Source organism: Wickerhamomyces anomalus (genome assembly GCF_001661255.1).
Source record: "Wickerhamomyces anomalus NRRL Y-366-8 unplaced genomic scaffold WICANscaffold_8, whole genome shotgun sequence".
NCBI classification, from domain to species: Eukaryota; Fungi; Ascomycota; class Saccharomycetes; order Phaffomycetales; family Wickerhamomycetaceae; genus Hansenula; species Hansenula anomala.
The window spans coordinates 59,302-84,328 of NW_017567117.1; the positions used below are offsets into that span (position 1 = coordinate 59,302).

Here is a 25,027-nt window from a genome sequence, read left to right on the forward strand (position 1 = left end):
CTAAACTTTCACATCTTCTGCCTTATGAAATCTTTCAACCTCTGTATAAATGTTATTCACCCACAAATCACGTTCTTGTCTTGAGCGACACATAAAAACAACACTTCGACCTGTAACACCTAACCTACTAACCATTTTTATTATCCCTGGATTCTGAGATCCATATTCATTAAAATCATTTCCTTCATCACTTTTCATCAACATTTTACCTGTGATTGCCCTCTTAGTACCAAACCAAAGGGTAAAACATCTTGAAGCTTCATCTTCAGATGATATCCATCCATCTTTATAAATCCTTGGTAATGAATTTCTTCCAAGGTTAACATTATCAATTTCACTATCCCTTTTCAAAAGATCTATACCACTTGTGCTTCCTGAATAAATATAGCACTCATCTAATGGAATGGTTAAATAATGTTTATAATGTGTAGTTGGTAAAGCTATTCCACTCAAATTTCTCACAAAAACTTTATATAAAATAATGAATCCTGGAATCAAACAAACAAAATAATTTTTAAAAACTGTATGCTTTTTGGGTTTTTGATACAACAAACCACATCTCACAAGAGGACGAAACATTGCATTCGAACTTATATTATGAATGGCTGGGTCCGCCAAACCTCTGGAATTTTCCCATTTTGGAGTCGCTTCACCAACGTTGGCCTCCATATAATCATCAATACTCAGCTTATTGATGTTTGAAAATTTGACTTCATGAATCTTTTCAACATCATTCTCAACTCGTAATTTCCAATAAGTCACCAATTGATTCAATCTATCAACCCACTCGGTTCTTATTGTTCTGCTTGGTGCTTTCAAAGTGAAAAACGACCCATTTTGAAACTCAATTTGGAAAAACGAATCCTTCATTTCTTCACTTTCATCCTTGAGCTTCCCAGTCAGTTCTTCCCATGCATATATGTCAGCAGCTCTGACTGTTACAGGAAGCGAATCAGCGTTTATAGCCTTGACATTCACAATTTCCAACATATCTATAACAGCATCTGCTCTTAAAATGGAAGCAACTCTTCTTTCATATTCATAGCTTGCAAACCTGTCACGGTTACCAAATTCTTCAGATGATATACTTGGATTTAACCAGTCAATATGACCAGCATCATCGATCCTGTAAGGGTTGTGATGATAAATAGGTGGTATCCCATGTCTAATCTTTTCAAAATTCTCTGGATTGGATAAGAACTTGCAGTCAGACAGATACTCAAATTCTGGAATAGGAGGTAATGCTTTATATGAACGACTGAAAAATAGCAGACGGTTATTTGTGAAAAAGTAAGAAAATTTGAAGATCTGCTTATGAATGTAGTTTCTATGTGTACCACGTCTGGATGATAACCTTGCCAAAAATCCTTCAATGGGTGCTGGTTCTTCCAGCTTCTGGTTATTCTCATTCGTTATTTCAGCAGGATAATGGCTTGAAACTCTCAATTCAAGATCATGTGTTGAATACATAGATTGCTCCCAAAATAGATTGCTTAATGTTTCTCCAAAAATCCATTCTAACCGGTCATAATGCCTCCAGCAGAATGCTAAAACCAAATTTTTATTATTCCAATCATCAACTATTGATCCGTATCCTGATTTGACTAGATTTAATTTGATTTTCTGGACCAAATATTCTAATATTGGAAGTTCTTTCACAAGATATCCTTCATTCTTGTATATTAAAGAGCTATATTCAGCATTTTCCTCCTCAGTCAGCTTTTGATAGACCTCTGATGTAACTCTTATATTAATGGATACTGATAATTTAGGAATTTGAATAATCAACTTCCCAGGGTTGCTGTGGCCTAATGTTTCATTCAAAAATGTTAGCCAGTGAATTGAGGATGTGGGTGTTTGACATCTTAATATGAAAACTTTTCCCTTTTTAACAATTGCAATTGTTTTATCCAATGAGCTGTAAAAGTTAACTAGGCAACATTTATTCAAAGTAAAGTCCAAATCATCATCAGAATGCTTACTTGTTTCATCATGTGGTATTTCACGTTTAGTATAAAATTGAATCAAGATTGGTTCATCAAAGTCACCAGTTGTTCTTGCAACCACGATGTATTCTTTCCATCTCTCCAAAATTCTTGTATCACATGGTTCAACTTCAGTAAACGTTGTCAAAACCATACCACTTGAATCCATAGCTTGTTTAACAAGAACCAACATTCTCTCCATCTTGACAATCTCACCCACTTTATAGTTTTTCAACAATTTATGAAAAATTCGACGTTGGTTAATATTGTGAAGATCATTTCTAACATGTCTCTTTGTTCTTGATGCGACAGCTTTTATTCTATTTAAAGCTCTCTCATGTCTTGGATCCAAAGGTAAAATTATTGGATTTTCCTCAGGTTGTGGTTTCAGAAACTGGGCGGATACGGATTTTCCTTTTGGTTTTGTTGAAGTTGATGATTGTTGGAATCTAACTTTTGGATTTTCCATAACTGAAAATGCAGATTCTTGGTCCGACTTGTTGGAGTCAAATGAAGAATATCTTGATTTCGTCGACTGAGGTACATCAAGGTTGTCCGGTGTTTCTGGTGTTTTAGGCTTGACTGTTTCTATTGAACTTGTAGAAATCCTAGAAGAGCTCACATTCAACTCCGGGGGGCTTGATTGGTCCCTGGTGTTCTCTGTTGATAAGTTTTCCTGTGCAGAGTAAAAAGACTGAACACTTGAGTCTGGTAGCTCCATTGTATTTTGCTTAGGAGATCTGAAATCTGAAATCTGTGATTCATCCTCTATTTTGATCATTGGTGTGTTGTTGGACATTGATGCAATTGACGACGACCCATTGATTCCAGAACGCCTTAACTGATCTAACATGGGTGACACCGGTATATTGTTGGATATATCTTTGCTTGTTTCCATTTTCTCTTGAGTAGATGCTTCTGGGTTGGGTTGCTTTTGTACAGAGTTTATCACAGCAGCTGTTGATGCTCTTCGTACTTTTGAAGCAATATGTGGGCTATCATTTCCTCCCAGAATATCGTTATCCACTAGATAATCATCGTCATCTTCTTCATCATCACCATCTCCTTGATCACTTGAAAACCCGTCGTCGTCTGTGAACCCACTAATATCACTTTCATCATCACGTGTTAGAAACAATAACTTTTTAATATTTGGGTCTTTATATAGTTCATTGGCTCCAAATTTATAAGTTGAGTTAACACCTCTACCAACACCACGTATGGTTTTTTGAAACCTTGAATATGAAGCTTTTGTCCAATTTCTCAAAAGACTAGAGTTTTGCTCTCTATACCACAACTTTGGGATTGACCCCAACAACACCACTCTTGAAACATGTGAGATCTCTTTAGCATCCCCATACAAGAATCTAAATGCAGTGAATGACTCCTTGGGTATTAATATCTCCTGGTCTATACTTTCAACATTTGATGAGTTCAGCCTGTCACTTGACATTCCCAGGATCTAAAAAAATGAAAACAAACAAGGAGCAGCTTTTTGGTTCTTTGTAGGCTAGATAGTGAGCTCTGTGATTAAAGAATGACCTCTCAAGATGCAATGAGTTCCTCCGGTATCATCAAGATATTACAATTCTCACTAAATTGCTTTGAGAGAAGAAATTAGAACAGCCTTGCACTTTTTGTGTTTCGTAGTTTTAGAATTGTGGTTTGAGCACTCCATCAACACTTTTTTTGAAAAGCCTCGAGAAGTTTAGCTTGTCTTGATCTTGTTGGGCTACTAGTCTAGGAAATTTATTAGCCCGAATATTCTTTTTGAGGGTGATCTTGTTATCTTGTTATTTTGTGCTTTTTGTTTCTGATCAAATTTCAAATGTATCATACTGTGATGATTGACTCGTTATGCGTATGTGTCAGAGGTTGGTCCTGAAAGTAGTTGGATTTGAAGATGGTAGGTATGGCTTTAAGGTCTTTTCGTCTTTTTCTTAGCGATTACATACTTTCCAGTTTTAAGTATTGAGAACTCCAAACCTGGCGAGTGTAGTCCTCAATTGATTAAAAAGTACCGATGTCATATGTTTGTAGGTATGGCATTATCAGATGTCTTTCTTCCTATCTTAATGCTAGTCAGGTCAAGCACAATAGAATAAGTATCAAAAGCCCCTTTTCTTAGTTACAATAAGTTCAGACAATACTTTTCAATATATTATTACTAAACTATTGAAACTATTTTGAATATCCAATGCTTTTTTCCCCGTTGTTGGATTCTTTCTCTTGTAGAAGTTGTGCACCTCAAATAATGTCTTCTTCATCATCATCAGCCAACACATGACCTTCTGTTCTGAAGTTTTCTGGTGGTGAAATACTTGGAATGAACTCCAAAGCTGTAAATGCGATACCAACGATACCGACCAAAACACCAAAGATGATTCTAATGGCATTACCATGCGCAATCAAAGAACCAATCAATAGATAAACTATATCATCAATTAGAGGTGAATTCCTTAGGATCAATTTGATAATACTTACAGATACCACGGCCTAAAAATGAGAATAAGAATGAAGCATATTGATGAGTTAAAGGTGGGATTCTAAACTCTGTTTGTAAAAGGGTTAGCATTAATTATCAGCCACTTATTAAATCACACTTACCCAAAAATGCAATACCTATACCAAAGAATATCAAATAAAGACCTAATAAAAACTATTCTCCACGTTAGTTCAACCAAACTTGATGGATAATGGATACGGTACGGAGAAAACATACTTGTTGACTATAACACGCGTTAGTAACTGCAACCTTGATGAAATTTCTCACATAATACTCACAAACCACCTAATAATTGAGTGACTCCTGAGAATAACTGGATTTATCTTGTTAATTGAAGTTGGCCAAAGATCAATTCACCGGTGGTACCTACTGAGAACCCAGCAACCGTTAAGTTGACGATTTTGAAGACACCACTCAAATCAGCCATTGTAATTCTTTAGGTAGGCAAATGTAATTGTAATAGTGAATATTGATGAGTTCACTAGTACTGCTTTTAATCAATTCTAGTACACAGATTAATTTGCCTTGTCAGCCAACTAATTTGAACTTTATCGCTCGATTTCGTGAAAAAAATCATGTTGCCCCTGGAATATCAGGAACATCAACATTAAAATCGAAAAAGGGCTACAACTACAAGATCGATAAAGCAATTCAAAAAAATTTAATGAATTTAATAGTGTAAAAACAGATTCTTTCCCAGTACAAAAAATAGTAGATAATAAAAAAAATATATAGATAACAAATGATCTTGAGCTCTCCTTAATTTTATACTTCCCGTAGTTAAATCTTGTCAAGTTTTTACATCAAAAATAATGAAATGGTATAATCTTTGTTTCTGAAAAAAAAAACCTTTATTGTTGATATTTTCTTTTCCAATTGATTTTATAAGAAATAGGATAAGTTAAAAAAAGATATAACTTTAAAAAAGCACAAAACATATTCAATCACACAAACACAAAAATTAAGATAGTAAAATGGAAACTCTAAGCTTATTCTTCTTCTGGTTTTGGTTCAGTTGGTTTTTCTTCAGGAGCTTGAGATGAACCTTCTTCTTGACCAGTTTCAGACATATCTGAAGTCCATAAAGTCAAGTTATCACGTAACAATTGCATAATCAAAGTTGAGTCTTTGTATGATTCTTCTGATAATGTATCTAATTCAGCAATAGCATCATCAAAAGCTTGTTTAGCCAAATGACAAGCACGATCTGGAGAATTCAAAATTTCATAATAGAAAACAGAGAAATTCAATGCTAAACCTAAACGGATTGGATGTGTTGGTGGTAATTCAGTGACAGCAACATCAGAAGCTGATTTGTATGATTCTAAAGATAAATCAGCAGCTTCTTTTCTTCTATCATTGGTAGCAAATTCAGCTAAATAACGATGGTAATCACCTTTCATTTTGTAGTAGAAAACTTTTGATTCACCAGTAGCAGCTGATGGAATTAAATGTTGTGTCAACACATTTAAGATATCATCACAGATTTTAGTTAATTCTGATTCAATTTTTGAACGGTAATCACGAATCAAGTTAACTTGAGCTTCATTACCTTTAGTTTCTTCTTTTTGTTCAATTGATGAAACAATTCTCCATGAAGCACGACGAGCACCAATAACGTTTTTGTAAGCGACTGATAACAAGTTACGTTCTTCAACAGATAACTCTTGACCTGATGAAGCAACGGCTTTCATGTTTTCAACCATTTCTTCATAACGTTCAGCTTGTTCAGCAAGTTTAGCAAGGTAAACTGAATCTTCACGAGAGAGAGACATCTTTGTATAATATAATATAAATTGTGGTTTTAGGGCTTGGATTTGGTTAGTATTTAAGATTCCTAATTGATAATTAGCACAATGAGATCTGATAAATTGGATTGACTTTGAATTGTGAACTGTCTTTGTTTTCGCAATTGAGAAATCGCCGACGAAAACGATATTTTGGTGGGCAAAACATCCCAACACCCCCAGTCTGGAAAAGCTTCACCACCCACCCGCGAATAGGATTCCAATTGCTAGACGACACGAAACAACAATTTTCAACATGACTGGCGCCCACAAAACATCATTTGAATAACAATTGAAGGGCAATTGTTTGAATAATGAGATTGTAGTGAATATCTGTTGACGATTTGAACGTGTTTCCAATGTGTTTCTTATTGGAATTTGTAGCTGCGCGCCTAGATCAAGATAAGGGAGGACAATAGTCAACAACAAGCAATGTAAACAAATGGAAAAGATCCAACGAGTCTTTTGAATGAATCTGAATGGGTGGGAGATATTTTTCGTCTTTAATTCATGATCTCTTTTGCCATATGGATTGAACTTTTCATAGTTCGAAAATAGCTCAAACGAAACACTTGCTTCAATCAACAAATCAATCCCGAATCAACAACAACAAGGAGTTTCATTGACTCCCCATTTCAACGAAATACTGCTCCAATGCTTCTCTGTTCTCATTGTGCTTCGATCAGTACCATTGTAGCTTCGATACTTACTAGTTGTTTTGACTTCACTAACAGATGTTGACAAAGTTGCAAAGTTGAAACAAGTTGATTTATTATGGAAAATAGAAAAATGGTTGACTGATTCAAAAAGTTCCATCCAAAGGGAGCTGCTAAAAAAAAATAGAGGAAAAAAAAATAAAACAAATCTCCAAAAGAGGTAAATCGCTGATTTAGGTCACAATTTCTGTGGTGTGAACCGGGTTGTGTTGCCAGGTCACGAAGGGGCGAACGCGAGCCAGGCGGAGGATCTCCAGGCAGGAGCTAAGCAGGAGCTAGGCAGGAGTTGGGCAGAAACTCCCATGGGCTTTAGGCGGAGTGGGCAGACATAAGTTAGCGGGTAAATTCTCGCCACCGTGATTGGGCACCCAGCGCACCATAACCATTTCCCGATTCAGATGCTGAATATGTAACCATAGAAACAGTTCAAGTGACGTCAAAAAGCTACACTTTGAAAAGTTTCACTATTTTTAAACCTTTATATTATACAACTAATTCAATGTAAATGCCCCAAAGATATTTCAGTCAATGTTCATTTGTTCCTCTGGTTTATTATCAAATGATAAAACATTGGTCAATTTCATTGGTTGACATTCACGAATATTGATACCGAATCTTTTATCTTGACTCAACTTGATCAATTCAATAGCACCTTGAATCAAGATTCTAGTTTCATTCAATTGATAGTTAGAATGGACCCAACTTGGTTTAGCAGTTTTACTACCACCGGTTAATCTCAAAACTTCTGGTCTACCACCTGAGGAGATACCAGATTGAATTAAAACAACAGTTGATTGTTCTCTTGCAACTGGAATTGGTAATGAGTTCTTCTTTAATAATGATTTTAATTTTAATGAGGAGATTCCTAATCTTGGTAATGGTAATTCTAAACCTGGTAAAGTTGGAGTTTCAGCATCAAATCCATGTGAACCAGTCTTATTGGTAGCATTAAGTATAACATGTAATGGTAGAAATCTAACAGTTTGAATTGGTTTAGCAACAGCTAAATGGTTATTCAAGATTTCAGTTAAACCTAATCTTGAACTTTTAATATCTTTTTTAATTGATTCAATGTCTTGATTCAAAGCTTCAGATCCATAACCTGAACCAGCCTTGATATTTATTGGGAATTTATCAGAAAGATGACTTAATTTGAATGGATAAACTGATCTTGTCTTGTCAATTTTAGTTAATGTCTGTCTTGAAGTTCTTAATTTCAAAGTGTGTTGCATAGCAAAATCTCTAACAAATATACTTGGTTTAATATTCAATGAGCTTTCATCGTGATTTTTACCTGTATAACCATCAACAGTTTGTAATGTAACTAAACCAACTTCATTGAATTCACTTATTGGTGCCATTTTGATATCAACAACATATGTTTCACCTGGATGAACCACGAAATCATCAGTTGGAATAGCACTAATTTGGTTAACACCTGTACCTTTAACATCTTTATCTAGTTTAACTAAATCCTTGGAAGCATTGTCAGCAGCCTGTTGTAACAGAGTTGCTTCTTGATCACCTTCTGACCAAACAACACCTTTAAATTCCTTTTCAGCAACGACACCTTCAGCTTGACCAGCTAAAAATCTTCTAATACGACGAACTCTTGAGCCTGGAACAACAATACATTTGAATGATTCTGCAATTTCATCAACTGCTGATCTGATTAAACTACCAGTGATGGAATTTGAACCATTATTTAATGTTTTTAAGAATGTCGGGAATTTTTCTGGGGTTAAAGAAACACCTAATAGGGCAATAACAGTTTCACTGGCAATATGAGCAGCAACGACAGCGTCGGCCTTTGGGCCTAATAAAGGACCAGTTGGACGTAATTCTTCATCATTTTCTTGAGTCTTTTCACCAGGTGGATAAATAACTAAAGTATGTGAAAGATTAGAAGTATAACCATCAATATGACATCCTAAAGTTATTGTAACAATATCACCAGCTTCAAAATGTTTAAAATTTTTATGATCATCATCTAATTCTGGACCAAACCCGTTACTAACATTATTAACATCAATAGTAACTGGTTGTGCAATACCTTTCTCATTAACAGAGTTTGAGCCTTTGCTATAAACCGATTCTAATGATGAGGCTAAGAATGAATCACCAAGTATACACAATTCATCAGTAGAAATCTTTGGACCTTTCCCAAGGTGGTAAGAATCATTGATCAATTTTGTTAAATAAGTTAATGTAGTTTGGGAAACTTGACCAGCTAATCTGTATTTATTTAAAACTGATTCATTAATGACATTCTTATCTCTAAGAAGAATGTCTTGATCTTGTGGAGCAATAGCTAATTCCATTTTCAACGAAGGTTAGGGTGTAACTGGATGAATCAACACTTCAAAGCCAGTATCTATACAAGCTCATCTCTTCTATAAAAAAAAAATTTTAAACCTGCAGGAAAAAAAAAAATATCAAAAGAAGAAATGGTTCGCGGACGACTTTTTGATTAAGTATGGGAAATAGAACAGAACTAAAATGCATCATAACTTCACAAAATGAACTTCAAATTGATAAATAAAATATGCAGTCGTCTCATAAGGATCATTAGATTCATTTAATTATAAAAAAAAATGAAAAAACGGCCTAAAATAAGCCTAAAAAAATATCGACAACTGCAGGATTCGAACCTGCGCGGGTAAACCCAAAAGATTTCTAATCTTTCGCCTTAACCACTCGGCCAAGTTGCCTTATAAAATTTTTAAATTTTTATGGTTTGATACGTCATTTTACTGCTTACGTAATTCCTGACAGATTATAGTTATTGTATACAAAAAAAAAAAAAAAATTATAGTAATAACTTTCATTTTATTATTCATGTTGATGATTAAATATAAGGTAGAGTAATCGAAATATTCAAGTGTCTGAAGGCTACTGAGGTACTTGGAGACTGGTGGCTGGTAATGTTTCTCTTTCACACTAGAATCAGGAGCAATATCTGGGCCGAGTGTTGGTGTTGTCATGACTCAATATCTATCTAACACAGACTACATTTCGGATCTTTAATATCCTATATTTAATTTATTAGCAGCTGAATGGTAATAATTATTGATCATTTATAAATTACAGTCAATAAAGTACATCTATCCCTTTTTAATATAACATCAAACTCTCACTTATGCTCCCATACTACCGAAACTACTTGCCCATTGTTCAAATCTCGCCAGAGTTTCTTTACCAACACTCTTCTTTATACTCGCCATTGCCCTTTCAAAATCTTTCAATTCCACACCTCTAACCTCGTTGTAGTTGATATTCATCAAATTGTCACCACAATCTCTAATTGGTTCCATAGCTGCTTCTTTGGCTAATGAGGTAATATCACTATTTGAATAACCTTCTGTTAAATTTGCAATTATTATAAAGTCAGTTTCTGAAAGTGAATGATTGGCAAATTGGAACAATTTGTGTAATTGAGTCAACCTTGTTTCAAATTCAGGTAGAGGAATATAAAGTCTTCTTGTAAATCTTCTTCTTGCTGCTTCGTCAATAGCCCATGGTAAATTAGTTGCAGCTAAAACCAAGACCCTATTTTCATTACTACTGTCCCTTGCAGTAGCTGATGATAATGAGGACCATTGGATCAAAAATTCAGTTTTAACTCTTCTTGAACTTTCATTTTCGTTATCACTTCTTGCCGTCAATAAGGAATCAATTTCATCAAAGAAAATAATTGAAGGTGATAGTTTTTTCGCAAGGTAAAATAATGCTCTAATCAACTTTTCACTTTCACCAAGGTACTTGGATAACAAAGAAGATGCACTGATACTGAAAAAAGTTGAATTTGATTCATTGGCAACAGTTTTTGCAATCATTGTTTTACCTGTACCTGGTGGTCCAAACAATAGCATACCACTGATTGGTTCACGTAAACCTTTGAACAAATCTGGTCTTAGAAATGGGTAAACCACGGTTTCTTTCAACGACTTTTTTGCAATTGCTAAACCAGCCAAATCATCCCATGTTAATTTTTCATCTGTAATCAAGATTTCATCTAAAATTTGATCACAAGCCTGTCTATCAACACCTTGTAAATTGTTCATCACTTCTTTGATTCTTGGATCTGAATAACTTTTACCATTCGCCTGAATTCCTAAACCTTTTGTGGAGCCATTTGCAGATGCAAAAACAGGTCTTTCGTTTTCATCTCTTGGTACATTATTTGTCTTTGGGGATGCTTTTCTTGAAGAGGAGGCACCTAATGTTGGAGATTTCATCTTGTTGTAACCAACAGGTGTCAAGTTAATTTGGGTATTAATTGTTGGTTGTACGTAATCATATTTTCTCTTTGAAATATTTTGTGAGCTGTTATTTTTGGTTATCTTTGATTGTGGTGGTGGTGAGGTAGCTCTTGGTGATACTGTGCCTGATTTCTGTTTAGCATCCCATGCCAATAATGCGGCTTGGTTTATAGTTAGATCTATTGATTTGGGGCGTTCACGTCTTGACCCATGACTTGGAGATTTTGACCTAGCACGGCTTGCAAACTCTTGATTCTTTCTTGCTCTTGGTAAGTCTAGTGATTTTCTCACCGGGACTTCACTCTGAAATCCATTGGTAAATTGTTGTGGTTGTTGTTGTTGTTGAGGTAATGTCGGAACTTTAAAATCTGTACCTGATGTTTGACCATTTGAAGATGAAGCAGACTGTATTGGTTTAGATTTAGGCTTAAATGCTGACATGAATGATGTATAGCTTGATATCTGGTCTCTGTTTGTGCCGTGTATTTTATACTTTTCCTGTTGGTTGAGTCTCTTCTCCACGACAGTCTTTCTTGCAATAACATTGGATTTGAACTGTATCACATTGTTTAAGGCAATCTTATCAACAGCTCTAAGATTCTTGATGTTGTATTCAGACCTGAGTAAATGTACGCTTTCGTTGATATAGTCTATCAAGCTGTCGTAATTAACCAAAGCTTGTTGGTTATTATTCTTAACCTCCTCCATAATACATTGCTCATTGTTTCTCTTTACCATTTCCTGGTAGAGCGTGGTTATTCTCTTTTCAAACGAGGATGACGACATGACCACTGTGTAGATTTTGCTCTAAGTTTTGGCCTTTATACCTGTGAAAGGGAATCCTTGGTTATAATATTGAATTGATTGAGATGAAGATGAAGTTAATCATCATTATTTATTTTTCCTATTTCATCTACAAATTCACACAATTTTGGAAGAATTCTCACCAAAACAAAACAGATAAAACCCGTTAGACACTTTGAGAAGACACCCTTGGACAGCCAATAACAAATTCACAAATTAATTAAACAAATAACCATAAATTATATGTTTTAAACCCTGTTTCTCACCTTACTACCTATATACCGAGGCCACTTACCCTCGTATCTTTCGTATTAAAAGTGCAATATTCCGACTTCTCAACCCTCGAGTTTGAAATACACTTGATGACGATGAAAAAAGTGAAAACTGAAGGTTTTTTGGATGAATATTAGCAGGATTTCGTCAAATACATTTAATTTAAGACTGAACCAAGTTCTGAGTGTGATGAGTTTCCGCTTACTTGCTGCTCCATTATCAAGGGCATTGAGAGCTTCTGCTTTGAAGCAAGCTGCTCGTGTTTCTCCTGTTTTAATGAGCTATAGATCCATATCATCAACAAGCATCAGATTCAACGATCCAAAAGATAAAAAGAAAGAACAACAACAGTCCATTCTCACAGATGATTTATTAGCTAAGGCTGGTGTCGATGTTGAAGAACCAACAGCTTCAAAGTCTAATGGAAAGCAAGAAGGTGAATCATCTAGTTCTGGTGAAACTGAAGAAACTGCTGGTAATGAAGATGGTAAATCAGAAAGAAAGAAACGTAATAGACAAAGTTCCACCGATGTTAAAAGAGAAAAGGCAGCTAACTACTTCTATTTGGGGTTCTTTGCCACTGCATTAGGTACTGTTGGTTATTTGGCTAGAGATTGGGAAGCTGATGAAGATGAAAAGATTAAGAAAGACATTCCAAATGGTTATTCTTTAGATTCCATGTGGGCAAGATTCAATGCTAGATTTAATTCAATCTTTACCTATTTCCAAGAACCTCCATTCCCTGATTTATTGCCAGATTCCCCACCAGAACCTTATAAACGTCCTTTAACTTTAGTTTTAACTTTGGAAGATTTATTAATTCATAGTGAATGGGATAGTAAAAATGGTTGGAAAACTGCTAAAAGACCAGGTGTTGATTACTTCTTGGGTTATTTGAGTCAATATTATGAAATCGTTTTATTCAGTTCTAACTATATGATGTACAGTGAAAAAATTGTTGAAAAATTAGATCCATTACATGCTTATATTAGTTATCAACTATATAAAGAACATTGTTTATACAAAGATGGTGCCCATATTAAAGATTTATCAAAATTGAACAGAGATGTTTCCAAAGTTTTAATTATAGATGTTGATGAAAATTCAATTAAATTACAACCAGAAAATGCTATCAAATTACAACCATGGAATGGTCAAGCTGATGATGAATTGATTAAATTAATCCCATTCTTGGAATACTTAGCAACTCAACAAGTTAAAGATGTTAGACCAATTTTATCTTCATTTAAAAACAAATCACATATTAGTGAAGAATTTTTAGAAAGATCTGAAAAATTACGTCAAGAATTTGAAAAAGATCAAGCTAAAAAGGAATCAACCAATTTATTAAATAAATTATTGGGATTACCAGTTGTTAAACAAAAATTCCCATTAGACGCTATTCATGATGAAGGTGTTAGAAATTTCCAACACTTCCAACAATTGATTAAAGAAGAAGAACAAAAATTAAAATTACAAGCTGAAATGCCAAAAGAAACTTTTAAATTAAAAGATATTGTTGAAGGTAACTTACCAAGTCAAGAAGAAATGATGAAGAAACAGTTGGAAAAACAATTAGAATTTGAAAAACAACAACAAGCTCAAGCTGCTGCATCCAAATAATCATCAATTAATGCCACTTTGCTTTAACTGCTTTTTTTTTATATGATGATGTTTTTTTTATACCAACCTTGAATATAGTTAAGAATGTAATGATATATGTGCACTTAGAAAAAAACCCACAAACTGTAGTCTCTACAATTTACATTTTTTTTGTTAAATAAATTAATTTAGAATATATTTATATCATCAATTGAGCTATGAGTTTTTCTCTAATAAACCTTGTGAGCATAATCGTTCTTTTCAAAAGACCAAGTATCATCAGAGATACGACCTCTTAATTCTGGAACTTCAGAACCTGGAACGTAAACATCTTCGAATAAGATTGACATTTTAGCTTCTGGAGCTGGAGAAGCATCAGCTAATTCAACTTGTTCATCAACATAAGCTCTAGCAGCCTTATCATATGATTTGATTTCTTCTTCAGTGGCAACACCTAATTCTAATAAATGAAGTTTCAAACCAGCAATTGGATCGTTTCTTGATCTCATATGTTGGATTTCTTCTCTGGTTCTGTAAGTGGTACCTGGATCAGACATGGAGTGACCACCATATCTATAAGTTTCATATTCCAAAACTAATGGACCATTACCTGAAATACACCAGTCTTTAGCGAATTTAGAGGCTTGGTATGAAGCTAAAACATCCATACCATTCACTTTCAAACCTGGAATATATTGACCTCTCTTGTAATAATCAGTTAAAGCAGAAGATCTAGCAGCAGAAGTACCCATACCGTATTTGTTGTTTTCACAGGCAAAGATACATGGTAAGTTCCATAATTTAGCCATGTTATAAGATTCGAAAACTTGACCTTGGTTAGCAGCACCATCACCGTATAAAGTGAAGGTAGCGTTATCTTCATTTCTATATTTATGAGCAAAAGCTAAACCGGCACCTAATGGGACTTGAGCACCAACAATACCGTTACCACCGTAGAACCCAGTGGTATACATATGCATAGAACCACCTTTACCGTAAGAAACACCACAACGACGACCCATCAATTCACCCAAGACATCTTTAACTGGGGAACCTCTAACATAGGTGAAACCATGACATCTATAAGAGGTGATAACGGTATCTTTTTTGGTGATGGCGTTTTCAATACCAACAGCAATGGCTTCTTGACCAACAGATAAATGACAGAAACCTCTAATTTTTTTAGCTTTGTATAAAGCATCAGAAGCCATTTCCATTCTTCTGATAATGATCATATCTTTATACATTTGTAATAATGTTTGTTTTGAAGTTTGGAAACTCAATTCTGGAACTTCTAATTCATAACCTTCAAAAGATGAAGCTGGCAATTCAATTGTAACAAGCTAGAGGGATGTTAATACTTGATTCATGATAAACAATATCAAAACGCTTTGGTGATTGAATTGGTTGATTTAGAGTTCTCCTATTTCTCAGAAACCATCAATTACAAACACAGAAACATCAAATAAACAAGAATAACTTACATCATCTTCATTGGTGGCTTCAGTAGCCATGGTTCTTGCGACTCTTTGAGCATTTCTCAAGGAAGCTGTTTGGTTAGCAAGAGGACGGACGATATTCTTCAACAACATCTTGACTATTCACTACCTGTTCTTGCTGTGTTAAAGGGGTGAGAACTTGAATGAATATTTAGTATGGGCAAAGAGGACAGAACGACGATGACAGTGAAAGTTTAAACAACAGCTAGTACACGACGAACGAGTTCAAATTGATCAGGTCTGCTAAAGGTGCTTTTTTGGCTTTTGGAAACTTTTATTTCACCAATTCTCGATATTCTGTTTTTTCTGGCTGAGATCGGTCCATCAGGTGTTGCTGGCTGTGGCGCGTACCAGGGCTATCCCACCCTCAGAAACTGGGATATTTTGGGAAAAAGCTACATAAAGGTATCAATAAGGTCTTAAATAATTGATAGGGTCAATCAATTCAAATTTACTAGACATTTCTACTCTTTTTCTACGCAAAATTACCACCAATTTCAGACTTTTCCCAACCAAAATAAATTCAAACTTTTCGAATCCCACGAATTTTTTTTTTCTTTTGCGCTTCGGTTTCGGTTTCGCGTTTTTATGTGCCCCCATCCTTTTTTCAGGATTCCTGGTTTCGGCCACTACTACAATAACCTGTATGATTTTATCAATGAATTGTTCCTATTATCTATTGATTAAGGTAGTCCTCAGATACTATACAATTCTTGGACCCAATGTGAGTGAGTAGCTTGTTCCATAGTTCATCTCCTTGACTCATACATTCCTTATTACCAACTAGAATCAACCCATCTCTTGCTCTAGTTAATGCAACATTCAATCTTCTAGCATCTTTAACAAACCCAATCTTGTTTTCGTCATTAGATCTAACACATGAGAATATAATGAAATTCTTTTCACGACCTTGGAAAGCATCAATTGAACTAACCATAATGTTACAAATGGTCTTGATGGTGGTTGGTTTTTTACTTGTTAAGGAATCTTCATCAACTTCTTCTTCAATCTCTTCATTATTTGGATTGATCAAATCATCTTTTTGAATTGTTGTAGCTAATAAATCTCTTTGAGCTGAGTATGGAGTAATGATACTAATGTCTTGCTTATCAACATTCTTTGTGTAGACCAAATCTTTTAAAATTTGTAAAATCAATTTTGCTTCACCATGATTAGTATAAGTATAACCACCTCCATTGAATCTCTTATAGTTAGAAACCTTGGATTCTTTATATTTGGACCCATAATTGACAAACACTAATGGATCAATCCCTTCCATTCCTCTATCTTCTTCAGTAACACCATCTGATAACATATCATGGTAGAAATTCTTAATTGGAAACTCGGAAATCTTTGGATGCATTCTATATTGGACATTTAGCATATGAGGGTTCTTATAGGTATCATTTTTCAAAACTCTTTCAAATAAAGACTGTTCCAAATATGGAACCTCAGAAAAGGAACTTAATTGTTTATCATCCCCCACAAATATGAATCTATCAACACCTGGCATACTCAACGGGATTAATGAACAGGCTTCTGATGATTGAGTACTTTCATCCATAATAACAACTGGTAATTTCTTGATAGATTTCAATTGATACCCACCGGCAACAACAGAGGTAGTTAAAATAACCTGAGCTTGAGCAACCAATTTTTCTGTAATTGAGTTAGACACTGTTAACAGTTTTTTATATTGATTTTGACTAACAGGCTTTCTATTAAATTTCATATCCAAGGCTATTTCTTTATTTCTTTCTGGTAGCCTATTGAAAACTTGTTGATGTAAACAAATATCATATAAATGATGTTTATCATTATATTCACGTTCTTTTTCAGTTGAAACAATTCTCAAAATTGTTAAATCATCATCTTGTTTCAATTTTTCTGCAATGTTATCAATTGCAATATTGGATGCCGCGACAACTAAAATTGGGAAAGTTTTCAAGTTTCTAAATAATTGTAAAATGATTTCATGAATTGTTGATGTTTTACCTGTACCTGGAGGACCTTGTAAGACAGTTATGGCATTGTTTAACACGTGTTGAATTGCTGTTTTTTGAGAATCATTAAAAGTCGGTTTAGTAAATTGTAACCTATTTTTAAAATTGATCTGTCTAATTGGTTCTTTACCTAATAACATCTTGATAAATTTTGGATTTTCAATTCTTGACATTGCAAACAAGATTCTGGTAATTGTAGCGGAGCATGGAACTATTGATAAACTTGAAGAACCAATTGGGAAATTATCACTATTATTCCATTTGTATAGCTCCAATAATAATTCAATTTTTTTACCGTGTCTTTTAGTTAGATTCAGATCTTTAACAAAACAATCCCAAATATTATCTTTATCATTTGCCTTAGCAACAAAAATTGATTGATTCATGCTGAAGGGTAATTTACCAAGATTTCTCAATTTAGGTGGAACTAGTTTTTCAATCTCTTCAGTAAACGGAATAGTAACTTTGAATAAGTTCTTATTATCCTTATGCCATTCAGTGGAGAATTCAGTTATTGGAGTTGTAGCTAATTTCTCTTCCAAATATAGATGGAAACACATCTCTTTGAAATACTCATTCAAACTATCATATGAAAGTTTCGGTTTGTTACTCAGGTACTTAGGAATATGTTCAAGCTCTTCATAATCTTCATCTTGCTGTGATGGAGCAGGCATTTTTGTAGAATCCTTCTTTGGTTCAGTCTTGGTGGGTTTCATTGAAGATTTGGAGTCTTTTTGCTTCTTAGACTTATCATTTTGTTGCTTTCCACCCTTATTTTCTTGTGGTTTCCCATTCTTACCAGACTTTACATCTCTAGGAGGTTTCGTTGGTTTTTCAGCAGCTTTTTTTATCTTTGAGTCTGTTCCATTTACTGGTTCACCACCTTGTTTCTCACTTGGTTTTGACCCATTAGTTGGTTTAGTAGCATCTTTATCCTGAGCTCTTGCTTTTCTTTCCGGTTTACCTTTTGGTCTTTCATCTTTCCCAGGCTTCAAATTCTTCTGAGTTGAAGTTCTCTCATTGGAAGGATTAGCTGGTCTCGGTTTGGTCACTTTGCTAGTGGAAGGTGCACTAGGATTTGAAGGAGACTTGACTTTCTTTTCGCCAGCTGTAGATTTCTTTGAAGGCCTCTCTTTACCATCTCTTTTAATTTCTCTATCTGAAACGTTCAAATTCTTTAATCCAGCAGTGACATTGTCCACAAATTTTTTGTTTTCATTTTTCTTTTCCGAAGACTTGAAAGTACTGGATTGTTTTGAAGATGACTTCGGAGTGCTCTTTCCTGTCGAGAGACCGCTTGATCTGCTCACAGGAGTTTTGTTACCTCTTGAACCTGGTTGACTCTTGATGTGTTTCTGAGCGGGCTCCTTAACAATGTTTGTGGGTATTTTGTTCTTTTCATCTTCAGGTCTAATTTTTTCAACTTGTGACTTTGATAGGGCCTGAAATGTTCTTAAACTTTCCTTGTTTTCACTAGGTGTATTGACTCTTGTTGGTGGAGCAGGCTTGTTATTTTGTCTTCTACCGAACTTACCACCTTTCTTACTTCTTCCAACTTTACGTTGCCTTTTGAAACTTTTTGGTGCTTTCACATGTTCTTTAATGCCCAATAAAACATAGAGAAAGTTTTCATCAGACTCTTTAAGAAACTGTCTAGTTTTGTCCAATTCTTTCTCTGTTATACATTTATAACAAGCAATATACGAAGGATCATTCTTATCAACATTCAAGTGAGAGTCATTATCACATAATACACAACTCAAGTCACGGACTTTAAAATAGTTTTCCACGTTCCTCAAAATTGAACCATTTTGCAAAGTGTATTGAGTTGATGGTTTTTCATCTTCTTTTGCAAAGCAGCTTTGGCATACTTGGGAAATATCTTGACCACCATACCTAATGATTATCAATTGATGAATATTTGTATCTTGACATTTTTCACATTCAAGAGTTTCTTGTGAAGGGTTGTGCATTACGCTCTTGTGTCTAGTAGCAGAAAGATGCTTAAGCATCTCCTGTGAGTCCAGTGAAACTGAACATGTGTTACAGGTGAAATCAACCATGGCTTTTTGCCCTTGCTTTGTATGCAGCTTGATCACTGTTTGAATCTAATTGATAGTCTTCAAAGATTAAAGAAAATCGAGGTAAAATTTTCGCGAGCCGATTACGTCATCATAATAGCTAAATAGTTTAAGAATACAATGTTTCAAGACAGTTTCAGAAGTACTAAAGTATATAATAGCCATATCTAATTATACTCAGCAACCCATAAACTCTTCAAAAGATATTAGCCTGTCATTCTTCTCGAAATAATCAATCAAATCAGCCCATAATTCATCACCTTTGCTTAAGCAAGATTTGTTTCCAATGATTATCAATGTGTGACTAGCCCTTGTCAAAGCAACATTTAATCTCCTTGGGTCTTTCAAGAACCCAAAATTCCCTTTAGAGTTCGAACGAACACATGAAAAGATTATAATCTTTTTTTCACGCCCTTGGAATGCATCAATGGAGCTGACCATCAAATCATTAACTAGTTTAACTCTAGATGAATGTTTTTCAACCACATCCTCATGTACAACATCATCGTCATCAATTTCATTAGCTGCAACAGTATCTTCAATAGGAAGATTTTCAGGATTCACATTAATGTCTTCAAATAAGAATTGTGCAATCAGATCTCTTTGAGCACTATAAGGAGTAATTATACCAATATCATTGTGTGAAACCTGACGGATGTTGTACAAATGTGTCACTGTATCCAAAACTATTGAAGCCTCCTGTGAATTTTCAAACGAAAACCCATTTTTGTCAGGATTAGATACTTTTGTCTCCATTTCTGAAAACCCGTAATCTAGGAATGAAATTGCATCCAGTTTTTCATCCATGAACCGATCTACTTCAAGAACACCATCATTCAATTTTCCCTTGTAGAACTTCTGGACTGGAAACTCAGAGATCTTTGGGTGCATCCTATACTGAACATTCAGGACATGAGGATCACCATATGTACCGTTTTTCAAAATTCTTTCAAATAATGATTGTGTCAAAAATGGAACCTTTGATAATGCACTTAGTTGTTTCTCATCTCCCACAAACACAAACTTCGATACGCCTTTCAATGTTAGTGGAACAAGAGTTGCGGCTTCTGATGATTGTGTACTTTCGTCCATGATGACCATTGGTATCTTGATATCTTTAAACAAGTTATTACCAGCTCCAGATATTGTTGTGAAAATGACTTGCGAATCTTGAACGATAGTAGTAGCAGTATTAAACCAAGACCCCATCAAAAGTTTATAATTCTCTTTAGGAACATGGATTTCCTCTTTTATGGCATCATACGTTTGTTGATTGGCTTGTCCTATCTTGGATAAAACTTGGGTATGTAAGCAGATGGAAGACAGTATATGACTTTTATCGTAATCTTTCTCTTTCGATTTGGAAATTATTCTTAAGGCCTTTAAATCAGAAGAGTTAACAAACTTTTCAGCTAGGTTATCAATAGCAATATTTGATGCGGCAACCACCAATATTGGGAATCTTTGGAACTATTTGGCGTATTGCAAAATCAGCTGGTGAATAGTTGATGTTTTGCCTGTTCCAGGTGGTCCTTTCAACACAGTTATTTTGTTATTTAAAGCATGCTTTATAACGTTTATTTGTGAGTTATTGAGCTCATTGGTCAATGGGAATTCTAGTGGTTCTCTTGAATAAAACTTTCTTATTCTTTTTTGACCAAGCAACATGTCAGTGAACGGTGTCTTTTCAATTCTCTCCAAACTCTTCAAAACACGACTAGTTGGAATTGAACAGCGCATAATGGTGAGAACAGATGCACCAATTAAGCTTGCAGTTGTCACTGCATGATGCCAATTGCAAAATTTTGCTGAAACTTGAACTATTCCATTCTTGTAATCAGTGTAAACTTTGACAATTATACATGCAAAAACATGGGGGATATTTGGGGAGCTCACATAAAGAGCCTGGTTCACAGAGAATGGACTTTTCTCAAGATATCTCAAATTTTCAGGAACAAGTTTTTTGAGCGATGCGTCATTTGCAAAATTTATAACAACTCTTTCATTATCACAAGACTCAATATTTCTAGATGTAATGACTTCTGTCTCCAAAGATTCTTCCTGATGAAGCTTGGAGCAAAGTAACCTTTGGTAGTCAACAGGAGACTCATAAGAATTGGGAGGAGAGCTGTTTGGAAACAACCCAAATTCATCTTTAGACTGTTGTAAAGGTTGAGGTTTTTGAACTTCAGATATCTTTAAACATTCGAAATTATGTGAAGCTTCACTAATATTTCCATTTTCTTTGCTTGAAACGAACTTTGGAAATTCAACATCATCTTGAGCATAAATCTCTGAAAGTTTTTCCACAAACCCTGAATCTTTTGATGACAAAAAATTGGAAGACAGCTCAGAGCTAATACAGCTTTTGTAAATGATCATTTTCAGTCCCTTTATGACACCCAGATCATTAGTCCCTTTACTTCCACAAGAGCCACAGTGAAGATACTTCAAAATCATATAGCTAGCAACAACTTTCAAAAATGAAATGTCCGCTATAGTGTATTTTTGAGCCACGTCAATACTTTTTCCAAGACTACATTTCCCAAAACACCTTTTGCAAACCATTGTTAGTTTGTCTGGAAAATTTCTCATTATGGTCAATTCACCAACATCACTTTCTGAGCATTCTTCACAGCAAAGTAACTGCTCTGTTTTTTTATGTTTAATGTTTCTATGGTTAGAGAACTTCAAATGTTTGTGCATCAAGTCATGCTCCACTGATATGTCACACACTTGACAGGAATATTCCACCATATTGCTTGAAGCCTCTTAATGAATATCATCAACATTCATCAAAAGTAACGTTGAAAGAGAAATTTCAGTGATTTATAATTATTCAGTGATAATATTTGGGAACGTTCTTTACTATCACACATGGGCGGTCCAAACCAACATATTTGAGTTTTAATGGTTCACGATCTAGAATTTCATCCAAACAAGGAGCTTATCATTTCAGACAAAGAAAAGCTGCAGAGCGGTGTAAAAAAGCCCTGATAACCTCAAAAAAAACTAAGAATACAGCATTCTAGCTTAACCCACTGCACATAATTGATTATACCAGCTGGATTGGACAAATAGTTTGAAGCATCAAGTAGTCCTAAATATGACCTCAAGCACCAATGTGTTCTTGAATGTTTTTTTTTTCATTGACCCGTTGAAATTTGACAGCGTTCTTCTTGTCGCGAAAATTTAGCTACTATAGGCATCATTCTAAAAACATATTCAATTCAAGCTAAATTATAAACGAGTGTGGAGCAATCATTCTCCCGTTACGTTCAAAATGCTGTATTAGCTCTGCCCATAGATCATTTCCTTTTCTTAAACAAGTTTTATCACCAACCATGATTAAAGCATATTGAGCCCTTGTTAAAGCGACATTTAAACGTCTTGGATCTTTTAAGAACCCAATCCTATTAAGATTATTGGAACGAACGCACGAGAATATAATAATTTTCTTTTCACGACCTTGGAAAGCATCAATCGAACTCACCATTAATCCATTGATTATTTTGACCGTTGGAGTGTTCCTTTCAAAAATATTCTCTATATCATCTTGTTCTTTGATTTCTAAACCTTCTGGATTAATAATTCCATTTCTTTGTATGGCATTTGATAAAGCATCTCTTTGAGCAGCGTAAGGTGTAATGACACCTATATCATTATGACTTATATTTGGTAATCTCAACAACTTGATAATAACATCGAGTACAACATCTACCTCTTGAAGGTTTTCATATGAAGTGGTCCCTTTAACATCACTTGCGACAGCATTTTCTCTCCCCATTCTAGTACCTGTATCCAAGAATGTTAGCGCAGTAATCCACTTGTCAATTACACGATCTTTTGAAGTGATACCATCTGATAATTTTCCGTTATAAAAATGCTTAATTGAAAACGATAAGATATTTGGGTGCATTCTATATTGAGTATCCAATATATGAGGATGCTGATAAGTTCCATTTCTCAAAATTCTTTCAAATAAAGATTGAGCCAAGAATGGAATATCAGAAAACGCACTCAACTGTTTTTCATCACCAACAAAAACAAATTTAGAAACACCTTTCAAAGTTAGTGGAATAAGACTAAATACTTCAGAGGACTGTGTACTTTCATCCATTATCACGATTGGTACCCTCGGTGCTCTATCTCCAGAAAGTAGACCTGAACCAGCTCCACTAGTTGTGGTGAAGATGATCCGGGAAGCTTCAACTATAGGTTCAGCAATTGAAAACCACTGTCTCATCAAACTTTTATAATCCTCTTCAGAGACAACTTTCCCGTTCATGTAGTCATCATAAACAACCTTATTGTGTTTCTTTAATTTACCATAGGTCTGTGAATGTAAACAGATAGGAAATAAATTATGATCTTCTTTGTATTCACTTTCCTTCATTTGAGATACAATTCTCAATGGTTTGAACTCTTGAATGGTTAGGAATTTTTCTGCGATGTTATCGATGGCAACATTTGAAGCAGCAACAACCAATATTGAGAACCTGGAAAACTCTTTAGCATATTGTAAGATCAACTGGTGAATGGTTGAAGTTTTCCCAGTTCCAGGTGGTCCTCTTAAAACCGAGACTGTGTTATTCAAAACGTAACTAATTGCAGATTTTTGAGAATGATTTAGCTGGGCAGTTAAAGGATGTTTCAAAGTGACTGAATTTGAAAATTTCTGTTCAATGTGCTTTTGACCTAAAATCAAGTCCACAAAACTTGTTTTGCCAACTTTGAATTTGAAAATTTCTGTTCAATGTGCTTTTGACCTAAAATCAAGTCCACAAAACTTGTTTTGCCAACTTGTTCCAAACTTGTTAAAACACGAGACACTGGAACGGAGCAAGGTAAAATATTCAAGACAGATTTACGATATAACCCACTTTTGACAACTGAACTATACCAATTAAAGCATCTCCCAGTAATATAAATTCTTTGGGGTATAGAGTTTTTGTCAATATCTATATTCGTAAGTAAGCATGACCAAATAGCCTGTTTATCATTCGGGACTGTAACAAAAACTGCTTGACCTCTAGAAAAGGGACCTTTACCAACTGCTCTCAATCTTTTAGGAACATGCTTCATTAATTTTTCATTCTTCAGAAAACATGCAGTAAATTCCTCAGTACTGTCATTCCATTTAATTTCTCTACTTTGAAGAAACTCTGCTTCTATACCCGCCTCTGCTTCTATAACCGCTTCCAAATAAAGGTTATAAGACATTGTTTGTTGGTAGTCAGAAACGCTTTCATATGCAAGAACTGGTTTCTGATCTGCAAATTCAGTAGCGAAGTCGAAATCTTCTGGTAAATAATCCAATGAACTCCCTGATTTGGTTTTACCAACTGTTATTTTTAAAGAACCAACATCTTCTTCTAAACCAGTGGATTTATCAATGAATTTTGGGTATTCAACTTTCTCAACCTTTGAATGGTTCTCATGAAGATTTCAATAAACTGTGGATGATTCATTGGAACAAAATGTTGTACATCATCAGCTTCAACACAGT

The 25,027-nt window shown here is 34.8% G+C and overlaps 9 protein-coding genes and 1 non-coding gene across 10 annotated transcripts; 1 reads left to right on the plus strand and 9 right to left on the minus strand.

Moving 5' to 3' along the window:
- Positions 1–2,454, minus strand: SPO71 (Spo71p; the record flags this gene model as incomplete). The annotated part of the gene is made up of 1 exon (XM_019182481.1): positions 1–2,454. The coding sequence occupies one exon, from the start codon at positions 2,452–2,454 to the stop codon at positions 1–3; it is 2,454 nt and encodes an 817-aa protein (XP_019035954.1).
- Positions 2,455–4,232: 1,778 nt separating this feature from the next.
- On the minus strand, positions 4,233–4,918 carry TVP15 (Tvp15p; the record flags this gene model as incomplete). Its single annotated transcript, XM_019185263.1, has 5 exons — positions 4,233–4,417; positions 4,470–4,538; positions 4,593–4,607; positions 4,708–4,714; positions 4,862–4,918. The coding sequence occupies 5 exons, from the start codon at positions 4,916–4,918 to the stop codon at positions 4,233–4,235; spliced, it is 333 nt and encodes a 110-aa protein (XP_019035955.1).
- Positions 4,919–5,480: 562 nt separating this feature from the next.
- Positions 5,481–6,266, minus strand: BMH2 (14-3-3 family protein BMH2; the record flags this gene model as incomplete). Its single annotated transcript, XM_019186013.1, has 1 exon — positions 5,481–6,266. The coding sequence occupies one exon, from the start codon at positions 6,264–6,266 to the stop codon at positions 5,481–5,483; it is 786 nt and encodes a 261-aa protein (XP_019035956.1).
- Positions 6,267–7,515: 1,249 nt separating this feature from the next.
- ARX1 (putative hydrolase) lies at positions 7,516–9,315 on the minus strand (the record flags this gene model as incomplete). The annotated part of the gene is made up of 1 exon (XM_019186014.1): positions 7,516–9,315. One exon carries the CDS (start codon positions 9,313–9,315, stop codon positions 7,516–7,518), a length of 1,800 nt encoding a protein of 599 aa, XP_019035957.1.
- A 309-nt stretch (positions 9,316–9,624) lies between these two features.
- WICANDRAFT_t152 lies at positions 9,625–9,705 on the minus strand. Its single transcript has one exon. It is a non-coding gene; the product is annotated as a tRNA-Ser (tRNA).
- A 319-nt stretch (positions 9,706–10,024) lies between these two features.
- YTA6 (putative AAA family ATPase YTA6) lies at positions 10,025–12,306 on the minus strand. The gene has a single exon (XM_019186625.1). The coding sequence runs from the start codon at positions 12,040–12,042 to the stop codon at positions 10,132–10,134; it is 1,911 nt and encodes a 636-aa protein (XP_019035958.1). The 5' UTR covers positions 12,043–12,306; the 3' UTR covers positions 10,025–10,131.
- Positions 12,307–12,657: 351 nt separating this feature from the next.
- TIM50 (protein translocase subunit TIM50) lies at positions 12,658–13,920 on the plus strand (the record flags this gene model as incomplete). Its single annotated transcript, XM_019180904.1, has 1 exon — positions 12,658–13,920. A coding segment is annotated over one exon (1,263 nt), but the record flags the coding sequence as incomplete, so codon positions are not given.
- A 245-nt stretch (positions 13,921–14,165) lies between these two features.
- Positions 14,166–15,527, minus strand: PDA1 (pyruvate dehydrogenase (acetyl-transferring) subunit E1 alpha; the record flags this gene model as incomplete). Its single annotated transcript, XM_019183954.1, has 2 exons — positions 14,166–15,278; positions 15,420–15,527. The coding sequence occupies 2 exons, from the start codon at positions 15,525–15,527 to the stop codon at positions 14,166–14,168; spliced, it is 1,221 nt and encodes a 406-aa protein (XP_019035960.1).
- Positions 15,528–19,695: 4,168 nt separating this feature from the next.
- On the minus strand, positions 19,696–21,900 carry WICANDRAFT_65637 (DEAD/DEAH box helicase family protein; the record flags this gene model as incomplete). The annotated part of the gene is made up of 2 exons (XM_019183955.1): positions 19,696–20,988; positions 21,061–21,900. 2 exons carry the CDS (start codon positions 21,898–21,900, stop codon positions 19,696–19,698), a joined length of 2,133 nt encoding a protein of 710 aa, XP_019035961.1.
- Positions 21,901–22,671: 771 nt separating this feature from the next.
- Positions 22,672–24,603, minus strand: WICANDRAFT_59269 (DEAD/DEAH box helicase family protein; the record flags this gene model as incomplete). The annotated part of the gene is made up of 2 exons (XM_019182835.1): positions 22,672–24,216; positions 24,288–24,603. 2 exons carry the CDS (start codon positions 24,601–24,603, stop codon positions 22,754–22,756), a joined length of 1,779 nt encoding a protein of 592 aa, XP_019035962.1. The 3' UTR covers positions 22,672–22,753.
- Between the last annotated feature and the right edge of the window lie 424 nt (positions 24,604–25,027).